Source organism: Scophthalmus maximus, chromosome 14 (genome assembly GCF_022379125.1).
Source record: "Scophthalmus maximus strain ysfricsl-2021 chromosome 14, ASM2237912v1, whole genome shotgun sequence".
NCBI classification, from domain to species: Eukaryota; Metazoa; Chordata; class Actinopteri; order Pleuronectiformes; family Scophthalmidae; genus Scophthalmus; species Scophthalmus maximus.
In genome coordinates, this window is record NC_061528.1 from 24,351 (window position 1) to 35,000 (window position 10,650).

General features: G+C 49.7%; 1 protein-coding gene across 1 annotated transcript in view; it reads left to right on the forward strand.

Moving 5' to 3' along the window:
* The first annotated feature begins 161 nt into the window (after positions 1-161).
* si:dkey-230p4.1 (trichohyalin) overlaps positions 162-10,650 on the forward strand; it is a 14,497-nt gene continuing 4,008 nt past the window's right edge. The window contains exons 1-21 of the mRNA XM_047337453.1: positions 162-321; positions 1,371-1,542; positions 1,865-2,002; positions 2,109-2,186; positions 2,428-2,498; positions 2,649-2,814; positions 2,893-2,999; positions 3,114-3,485; positions 3,595-3,721; positions 5,433-5,567; positions 5,790-5,965; positions 6,182-6,331; positions 7,022-7,100; positions 7,179-7,256; positions 7,513-7,659; positions 7,969-8,078; positions 8,232-8,373; positions 8,461-8,601; positions 8,701-8,771; positions 8,961-9,088; positions 9,285-10,650. The exon at positions 9,285-10,650 is cut by the window's right edge and continues 940 nt beyond it. Of these exons, the coding sequence (XP_047193409.1) occupies positions 1,402-1,542; positions 1,865-2,002; positions 2,109-2,186; positions 2,428-2,498; positions 2,649-2,814; positions 2,893-2,999; positions 3,114-3,485; positions 3,595-3,721; positions 5,433-5,567; positions 5,790-5,965; positions 6,182-6,331; positions 7,022-7,100; positions 7,179-7,256; positions 7,513-7,659; positions 7,969-8,078; positions 8,232-8,373; positions 8,461-8,601; positions 8,701-8,771; positions 8,961-9,088; positions 9,285-10,650 (3,923 nt within the window). The 5' untranslated portion in view covers positions 162-321; positions 1,371-1,401. The remainder of the gene's footprint in view (positions 322-1,370; positions 1,543-1,864; positions 2,003-2,108; positions 2,187-2,427; positions 2,499-2,648; positions 2,815-2,892; positions 3,000-3,113; positions 3,486-3,594; positions 3,722-5,432; positions 5,568-5,789; positions 5,966-6,181; positions 6,332-7,021; positions 7,101-7,178; positions 7,257-7,512; positions 7,660-7,968; positions 8,079-8,231; positions 8,374-8,460; positions 8,602-8,700; positions 8,772-8,960; positions 9,089-9,284) is intronic.

Consider the following 10,650-nt stretch of genomic DNA (forward strand, 5'->3'; position numbering starts at 1 on the left):
TTTAAATTCAGAGTTTGATTCAGTTTAATTTCACAATTATTGATATGAAGATATTTCAACTGTGTATTGTTTAACGCTGTGGGGCTTCACCACCGCAGTGGACTCTTCCCGCCGGCAGGTGTCGCTGTGGAGACTCAAAGACAGACGTTTCCGGCGGCTCCGGGGTCAAAGGTGACGGGTCCCGGTTTGAAAGTGTTTGAATCTTTGATGTGAGGTCGGTCTTCGGTGCTGTCGGTGCTGTGCTCGGTTACCGGAGTCAGTGGCGGGTGTGGGGTCTGTTTACCTGTGACGGTGACGTCAGTGCTCGCGCTGCGGCTTCAGGTAAAAACGTTACCATGTCGGTTTCCTGTGTTGGTGGTTCCAGGTAAACAGACCGTTACCGATGTTTTTCACAGGTCACAGGTCACCTCTATATTCATTACGTCACCATCCTCGTCTGAAACGAAACTAAACTAAATTAAATGAAAAAAATCTTATTTAAGTAAAAACCGGAAGTAAACGGCTGAAATAAATTGAGAGAAAACATTTCTGAAATGAAAATCTTGATATTTAAATGAAGTTATGGATTTATAACTGAACGTTCGGGGCCTCCGTACACGTGTGATTGTATTGAAATTACTTCTGTGTCAATCCCTTCATTCATTACAGATTTAAGTAATACAATCACGTAAAAATCAAAAAATAATAGAATAATGATGAGAATTGATAAAAAAATAGAGAGGGAGAAGAACGGAGACCTGTGTCTGTCAGTGTGTCTGACCCGGTCTTTATATACAGTCACTGATCGTCTTTATATACAGTCACTGATCGTCTTTATATACAGTCACTGATCGTCTTTATATACAGTCACTGATCGTCTTTATATACAGTCACTGATTGTCTTTATATACAGTCTCTGATCGTCTTTATATACAGTCACTGATCGTCTTTATATACAGTCACTGATTGTCTTTATATACAGTCTCTGATCGTCTTTATATACAGTCAGTAATCTTCTTTATATACAGTCAGTGATCGTCTTTATATACAGTCACTGATTGTCTTTACATACAGTCAGTGATCGTCTTTATATACAGTCAGTGATCGTCTTTATATACAGTCTCTGATCGTCTTTATATACCGTCTCTGATCGTCTTTATATACAGTCACTGATTGTCTTTATATACAGTCAGTGATCGTCTTTATATACATTTGCCGATCATCTTTATATACAGTCACTGATTGTCTTTATATACAGTCAGTGATCGTCTTTATATACATTTGCCGATCATCTTTATATACAGTCACTGATTGTCTTTATATACATTTGCCGATCATCTTTATATTCAGTCGCTGATTGTCTTTATTGTCTTTATATACGTCCGCCACAGAGTTGTCCTCTGTCTCTGCCCACCTGTCGGCATGGAGTCGCGGCTGCTGATTGGTTGGCAGCAGGAGAACAAGGAGCTTAAACGGGAAGTGTGTCGTGTGCAGGAAGAGCTGGCGGAGAGTCGAGCCGAGAGAGACGAGCTCGAGTCGAGGAACAGAGCTCTGAACGACCGGGTGAGGGGGAGGAGGAGGAGGAGGTCATTTCAGTCAATCAGCATTACATCTCTCTCTCTCTCTCTCTACCTCTACCGGAACCCCCGATTGCGGGAGACCCTTTTCCAGACATTGAGCTCATCTGTCACTGTGTTTTGATTAGTTTTTTTTATTTAATGCATTCTTTGATTTTTTTAGTTTTCTTTTTAAATCCATTTGTAAAAACGACCCTGGTTTTTCTGGTGAATTTTTTAATAAAAGTTCTTTTCAAAAATCTCTCTCTCTCTCTCTCTCTCTCTCTCTCTCTCTCTCTCTCTCTCTCTCTCTCCCCCCCCCCCTCCAGCTGTGCCAGTCAGTGTGTCCCTCCCTCACCCCCTCTATGCCTGTGGAGGGCGAGCAGAGGGAGTGGAGGAGGCGAGTGAGGGAGGGAAGAGAGAGGGAGGCCAGACAGGCGCTGCTTGTTCACCGGCTGCAGAACAAGGTCAGTGTTGTAGTACTCTGTGTACTTTTACTGCAGGTGGTGTAGTACAGAGTATCAGCAGTAGTATTATCAGTGTGTTGTAGTAATCTGTGTACTTTTACTGCAGGTGATTGAGTACAGAGATCAATGTCAACGTCTGGAGCTTCAGCTGCTGGATGAACAAACACATCGGCTCAACACTGAGGTCAGACTACACAAGTACTTAAGTACAGTAGTTCTACAGTACTAGTACTTCACAGTGCTGTAGTTTTAAAGTACTAGTACTTCACAGTGTAGTAGTTTTACACGACAGTAGTTTTACAGTACTAGTTCTTCACAGTGCAGTAGTTCTACAGTACTAGTACTTCACAGTGCAGTAGTTTACAGCACAGTAGTTTTAAAGTACTAGTACTTCACACTCGTCCTGTTGTGTGTTTGTTGTGTAGCAGAAGATCAGAGATGAACACAGTGACTCTCTGGAGAGCGCCCTCATCACGCTGGAGGAGGAACAGCAGAGGTGTGTGCGTGCGTGTGTGCGAGCGTGGAAGACTTGTATTTAGTGTGTGCGAGACGTGCGTGCGAGACGTGCGAAACGTGCGTGACGTGTATTTAATGTGTGTTCTGTGTGCGTGTGTGCGTGGGTGCGTATCCCCGTCCGTCCGTCCAGGTCAGTCAGTCTGGTTGAGACCAATGCTCTCTTGCGGGAGCAGCTCAGCCAATCAGAACAGGTCAACCAGGCCCTGACGGAAGACCTCCAGAAGCTGACTGCTGATTGGTCGAGAGCTGTGGAGGAGGCCGAGCAGAGAGAGTCTGGTTGGCCGAGACAAAAGGAGGTCTGCAGGTTTTACTATTATTATTATTTCTGCAAAGTAACAAAGTACATTTACTCATTAATGTGATTGTGTGTGTAGTGTGTATCAGGTGGTGTGGGTCAGCATCAGGCTCGGTTCTTGTCTGTGTGGAGATCTGTAGTTTCTCTGCAGCGACTCTGTCACTCTCTTAAAATTGCTGCTGACAGGTGAGACACACACACACACACACGCACACACACACACACACACACACACACACACACACACACACACACACACACACACACACGTGATGTTGACCTTCCTGTCTCTCTGTGCAGGGACCTGTGGCAGCTGAGGGCGGAGTTTTCTCGTGTCTCCTCCTGTCTCCTCTCTAGCTGTGACTCTGTCTCCTCCTCAATGCTGCTCAGCACTCCTCGAATCAAACCTTCCTCCCCTGCTCCTCCTCCTTCCCCCCTCTCCTCCACCCTGGTCCTCCCTCCTCCTCCCCTCTCCTCCACCCTGGTCCTCCCTCCTCCTCCCCTCTCCTCCACCTTGGTCCTCCCTACTCCTCCCCTCTCCTCCACCTTGGTCCTCCCTACTCCTCCTCCCCTCTCCTCCACCCAGGGAACCTTCTTGTTGGGGGAGCTGGAGCAGAGGACGGAGGAGCAGCAGCTCCACCAGGAGGCTGAAGTCTCTGAGCTGAAGCAGCGGTAAAGAACTAACCTCTGACCCCTAGTCACTGAGCTGAGCCTCGGAGCTCACTGACCCTGTGACCTCTCTCTCTCTCTCTCTTTCTCTCTCTCTCTGTCTCTCTGTTAGGGTGGTGGAGCTCTCTCGCTCACTGCAGGAGGAGCACAGTCAGAGGGAGGAGAGAGAGAGAGCGGTGGAGAGACACAGAGAAACAGAGAGACGGCTGCAGTCCGTCAGTCGGGCTGTGATCCGTCTGGTGAGTGTGACACTTGATCAATATCATCATCATCAATATTAACCAATAATCAATATACACTGAACAAAATATGAACGCAACACTTTTGTTTTTGCCTCCATTTTTCATGAGCTGAACTCAAAGATCTAAGACTTTTTTTATGTACACAAAAGGCTTATTTCTCTCAAATATTGTTCACAAATCTGTGTAAATCTGTGTTAGTGAGCACGAGATAATCCATCCACCTCACAGTTGTGGCATATCAAGATGCTGATTAGACAGCATGATTATTGCACAGGTGTGCCTTAGGCTGGCCACAATAAAAGGCCACTCTAAAATGTGCACTTTTACTGTATTGGTGGGGTCCGAAAACCAGTCAGTATCTGGTGTGACCACCATTTGCCTCATGCAGTGCAACACATCTCCTTCGCATAGAGTTGATCAGGTTGTTGATTGTGGTCCACTCCTCTTCAATGGCTGTGCGAAGTTGCTGGATATTGGCAGGACCTGGAACACGCTGTTGTATACGCCGATCCAGAGCATCCCAAACACGCTCAATGGGTGACATGTCCGGTGAGTATGCTGGCCATGCAAGAACTGGGATGTTTTCAGCTTCCAGGAATTGTGTACAGATCCTTGCAACATGGGGCCGTGCATTACCATGCTGCAACATGAGGTGATGGTCGAGGATGAATGGCACAACAATGGGCCTCAGGATCTCGTCACGGTATCTCTGTGCATTCAAAATGCCATCAATAAAATGCACCTGTGTTCTAGTCCATAACATACGCCTGCCCATACCATAACCCCACCACCACCATGGGCCACTCGAGCCACAACGTTGACATCAGCAAACCGCTCACCCACACGACGCCATACACGCTGTCTGCCATCTGCCCTGCACAGTGAAAACCGGGATTCATCCGTGAAGAGAACACCTCTCCAAAGTGCCAGACGACATTAAATGCTCACATTCGATGTCGAGACCCCGATGAGGACGACGAGCATGCAGATGAGCTTCCCTGAGACGGTTTCTGACAATTTGTGCAGAAATTCTTTGGTTATGCAAACCGATTGTTGCAGCAGCTGTCCGGGTGGCTGGTCTCAGATGATGTTGGAGGTGAAGATGCTGGATATGGAGGTCCTGGGCTGGTGTGGTTACACGTGGTGTGCGGTTGTGAGGCCGGTTGGATGTACTGCCAAATTCTCTGAAACGCCTTTGGAGACGGCTTATGGTAGAGAAATGAACATTCAATTCACGGGCAACAGCTCTGGTGGACATTCCTGCAGTCAGCATGCCAATTGCACGCTCCCTCAAAACTTGCGACATCTGTGGCATTATGCTGTGATAAAAGTGCACATTTTAGAGTGGCCTTTTATTGTGGCCAGCCTAAGGCACACCTGTGCAATAATCATGCTGTCTGATCAGCATCTTGATATGCAACACCTGTGAGGTGGATGGATTATCTCGGCAAAGGAGAAGTGCTCACTAACAGATTTGGGAACAATATTTGAGAGAAATAAGCCTTTTCTGTACATAGAAAAAGTCTTAGATCTTTGAGATCAGCTCATGAAAAATGGGGGCAAAAACAAAAGTGTTGCGTTTATAATTTTGTTCAGTGTATATCTCTGATCGTGGAGCCATGGTATCTGATATATATTTAATCAATGATCAAGAAATTTTGTTTTAGAAACTCCGTCACATCATCAGTCTGTTGTGTTATGTCTTCAGTCCAGAGTCCTGAGCAGCAGCTGTCAGTCTGTGTGTGTGTCCTCGGACAGCGTCCTCAGTTTGGACCTGTGCTCCCTACTGTCGGTCGTGTCTCAGGCGGAGAGCGCCCTGCAGAGGAGGCACCAGGAACTGCAGGTCAGTCACAGTAGGAGCAGTTTCTACTGCAGGTCCCAGTCATGGATTTGTTGATGAGTGTGTGTGTGTGTGTGTGTGTGTGTGTGTGTGTGTGTGTGTGTGTGTGTGTGTGTGTGTGTGTGTGTGTGTGTGTGTGTGTGTGTGTGTGTGTGTGTGTGTGTGTGTGTGTGTGTGTGTGTGTGTGTGTGTGTGTGTGTGTGTGTGTGTGTGTGCGCGCGTCAGGGGGCGGAGCTATCTCTGAGGCGGCTGGGCGAGGAGAAAATGGCCCTGCAGCTCAGACTGAAGCAGGTGGAGGACGACAATCATCAGCTGCAGACACGCACACAACACACTCAGCTGCAGACACGCACACAACACACTCAGCTGGAGCTCACACACACTCTGGACACACTGAGCAGGTACACACACACACACACACACACACACTCTGGACACTGAGCAGGTGCACGCACGCACGCACGCGCGCACACACACACAGAGTGTGTGTGTGTGCGCGCGTGCGTGCGTGCGTGGGATGGGGGGAGTATGAGAAACTACATACTGAGGTCAAAGGTCAACTTTCAGATTAGCGGCCTGGCTTCTTCTTCGGTCTAATAAATGTGTTTGTGTGACAGGGAGCGCGAGGCGTTGTCCTCTCTGCGTCTGATGGAGGTGAAGAAGAAGGAGGAGGAGTTGAAGACGAGGGAAGAGGAGGGGAAGACGAGGGAGGAGGAGGTGCAGAGGGAGAGCAACCGACTGAGGAAGGAGAGAGAAACTCTCAGACGGTACTTTACTGTTCTACTACAGACTGTCAGTAACAGACTGTAAATAAAGATGGACGATCGCCCCCTGGTGTCTGGCTGCAGTATAGGTCATAAGCCCCGCCCCCTGGTGTCTGGCTACAGTATAGGTCATAAGCCCGGCCCTCGGTGTCTGGCTGCAGTATAGGTCATATGCCCCGCCCCCTGGTGTCTTGCTGCAGTATAGGTCATAAGCCCCGCCCCCTCCATGTGAGCAGATGGAACATGTGAGGTCGTTGTTATCACACTGATGTTTGTTCACGTGTTCATGTTTCTGATGACTTTGCATCATGATTGGCAGCTGACACTGACTCATGATTGGTCGAGAGCATGTGTGGGCGGGGCCTCGATACCCTGGCTCCACTCGATCACTACGTCACAGACTCTGACTCTACATGACGTCACCAGCAAAAGATGTAGGCTCCTGAATCTGAGAGATTTTCGCTTCATTGTTATACAACGAGAGGAAGAAGAGACGTGTCGTCGACTTTTTCAGTCTCTGATCGTCTTTATATACAGTCAGTGATCGTCTTCATATACAGTCAGTGATCGTCTTCATATACAGTCGCTGATCGTCTTTATATACAGTCGCTGATCATCTTTATATACAGTCAGTGATCGTCTTTATGTACAGTCTCTGATCGTCCAGTTGTTAATTCCAGATGTTTGTTTCAGAGAGGAGATGGAGCTGTTGGACAACGTCCAGCTGACAGAGAGAAATTCGCTCCGTCAGCTGGAGATTCTCACTCTGAAGGTAAAAACTGACTCAGACTGTTTGTTCCTCTTGTCTAGTTTCTGCTTCTGTTTATTCTGTTCTCCTTCCGTCCTGCAGGGGGCGGTGGAGAGGGAGCAGCTGGACAGACGCAGAGCAGAGGAAGAGGCTGCTGACGCCCGAGACGCCCTGACACAGGTTCAGTTCTTTTCAGTCGTTAAACAACAATAAAACTTGAGTTGACAGATGCTGAGAACATCTGGAGCTCACAGGAAGTGACCACATCAGTCAGTCTTCATCTCACCATGATGACTTCATCGTATTTCATCACCTGAGGTGGCGCCAGAGAGTGACGGGGAGGAGCAGAAAAACTATGTTTAGCTGACATGACATCAAACTGCAGAGGTCAAATGTTAAAGAGAGTGATGACCTCACAATGTCTCGTCCTCTTCAGTCCCGGGAGCGTGAGCTGCGTCTCTCATCCTCTGAGTGTGTGTTGACGTGGGAGGTGGACGCGGGACGGGACGCTCTGGACAAGATGGCCACCCTCAACGTAGGTTTGGAATCAGACAAGAGAGAGATGAACAAACAGCTGCTGCAGGTACAGATGCTCGCTTTACCACTCTCTCTCTCTTCTCTCTGTCTCAATCATTTCAAAGATCTTTATTGGCATGAAAGTTTAAACAACAATGTTGCCATCAACATACAATTTTTCAGAACCAATCGGTCAGAACACAACAGTGTGTGTGTGTGTGTGTGTGTGTGTGTGTGTGTGTGTGTGTGTGTGTGTGTGTGTGTGTGTGTGTGTGTGTGTGTGTGTGTGTGTGTGTGTGTGTGTGTGTGTGTGTGTGTGTGTGTGTGTGTGTGTGTGTGTGTGTGTGTGTGTGTGTGTGTGTGTGTGTTTTTGCAGCTGGAGTGTGAGCTGTCCGACAGCCAATCCCAGCTGCAGGCTCTGAGGTCAGAGGTCAGCTCTCTGCAGAGAGAGGTCAAGTCCCTCCACACAGACGGCAGTTTGCTCAGGTCGGATCCCAAATATAAACAATATGATTCAAACCCTGAAAATAAACATTTTCCCACATCAACCATTTTTAATAAACACTAAATATATATCACATGTACCAACCCTGATCAACCCTTAATCCTGAATTCAAATCTTTGATCTGTTGTGTCCAGAGCTCAGTGGCAGGCGGAGGCCGACATTGTCCATCAGATGAGAGAAAGAGTGCGAGACATGGAGAGAATAATGGAGGACAAGGAGAGGGAGATGGCTTCCCTGATGGAGAAGAGAGAGAGGGATGGACGGCAGCAGGAGGAGGTACAAACGTCGAGGAGGAGGAGGAGGAGGAGGAGGAAGAGGAGTGACCTGTGGTCATGTGACGCCTGTGGTGTGTGTGGTCCTCAGCTGTGTGAGGACGTGAGGAGGAGACACCTGCAGCAGCAGGAGGAGCAGCAGAAGGAGAGCAGGCGGCTGCAGGAGCAGCAGGAGGAGCAGCAGAGGGAGAGCAGGCGGCTGCAGGAGCAGCAGGAGGAGCAGGAGAGGGAGAGCAGGAGGCTGCAGGAGCAGCAGGAGGAGCAGCAGAGGGAGAGCAGGAGGCTGCAGGAGCAGCAGGAGGAGCAGCAGAGGGAGAGCAGGAGGCTGCAGGAGCAGCAGGAGGAGCAGAGCAGTCTGCTCAGACAGCGGCAGCAGCTGGAGGAGGAGCTGCAGGAGCTCAGGTACTGAACTCATCTGCTCATCACACTGAGCACCTCCTCTCTCTCTCTCTCACTTGCAGGTCTCAGTCAATGTCTCTCTCTCTCTCTATATATTTCTCTCTCTCCCTCTCTCTCTCACCTGCAGGTCTTAGTCAATGTCTCTCTCTTTCTATATATATTTCTCTCTCTCCCTCTCCCTCTCTCCTTCAGATCTCTGTCGGTGTCTCTCCACCAGCAGCTCACTCAGCAGCAGAAGCAGTTGTCTCAGTTGGAGTTGGACAGAAGTCAGATGATCACACAAGTTCACACTGTGCAGGAGGCTAAACAGGCCATACAGGGTGGGTGTGTGTGTGTGTGTGTGTGTGTGTGTGTGTGTGTGTGTGTGTGTGTGTGTGTGTGTGTGTGTGTGTGTGTGTGTGTGTGTGTGTGTGTGTGTGTGTGTGTGTGTGTGTGTGTGTGTGTGTGTGTGTGTGTGTGTGTGTGTGTGTGTGTGTGTGCGAAGAGGAGAATAACTGTTGATTTTTTTCTCTGAAGGAGAAGTCCAGTGTCTGAGAGAAGAAATGGAACAAGAAACAGCCAAGAGAAGGAGGAGTGAGGAGGAGAGAAGGAAGAGTGAGGAAGAGAGGGAGGCGCTGAAGGAGAAGACGGAGAGGCTGAGGAGGACGATGAGGGAGGAGGAGGAGGAGAGGAAGAAGGAGAGAGAGGCCTGGCAAAGAGAGAGGGAGGCTCTGAGTGAAGAGCTGGGCACGACAGACGGAGAAGTGGAGGCTCTGAGGAGGCGCAAAGAGGGACTGACGGAGGAAAAGGAGGAGACACAGAAGGAGATGGAGAGACTGAGTGGGGAGGTGACGGAAAGGGAGGCGCAAATCAGCAAGATGATGGAGAGAGCACAGCGGGTGGAAAGAGAGAGAGAGGAGGAGATGAAGAGGGAGGAGGAGAGGAAGACAGAGCTCAGGTCGAGAGAGGAGGAGATGAGGAGAGAGGAGGAGAGGCTGAGGGACAGAGAGATGGACGCACTCTGTGACCGGATGGGGAGATTAGAGAGAGGGAAGGAGGAAAGGGAGAAGGAGGTGGAGAAATGGAAGGCGAGAGTGGAGGAGGTGGAAGAGGAGTTTGTCAGACTGAGTAAAAAAGTCTCCCAACAAGAGGAAGAGGGGAAGGAGCTGGAGAGATTGAGGGGCAGGGTGGAGGAGGTGGAGAGGGAGAGAGAGGAGAATGAGGGGCAGGTGGAGCTGCTGAGTGTGAGACTGAATGTGGCAAAGGAAGAGTGTGAGGAGATGAAGGAGGAGGTGCAGCGGAGAGAGCGCAGCCTGGAGCGTCAGATGAGCGCCGTGAGGGAGAGGGAGGAGGAAGTGGAGGAGCTGAAGCAGCAGCTGAGGCTGGTGGAGGAGCGGGAGGAGGAGGGAGCAAGGGAGCACCAGGAGGTGAAGGAGAAACTGAAGCAGAAGGTGGCGAGAGAGGAGCAGCTGGAGCTGTTGCTCAGAGAAACTCGGGCTCTGCTGGAAGAAGAGAGGAGGGAGGCTGGAGGAAGAGACGACAGGATCTCCTCCCTGCTCCGAGAGCTGCAGGAGGCGCAGGCTGAAACCGAGGGAGCGAGGAGGAGAGCCACACAGTGGGAGGAGGACAAGGACAGGCTAGAAGAGGAGGTGAAGGACTGGAGGGAGAAGGCAGAGCTCGGCACACGGGAGTCGGCAAAGCTCAGCCATCTTCTGAAGGACAGAGAGGAGAAGGCGCAGCTGCTGAGAACTACGCTGGAGGAGAGGGAGGAGGAGAGGAGAGAGAGGGATGTGCTGAGGAGAACAGAGGAGGAAAGGAGGAGGAGACTGGACAACAAGCTGATGGAGATGGAGGAGGAGAAGAGGAGGCTGGAGGAGAACGTGAGGGAGAGAGAGGAGGAGCA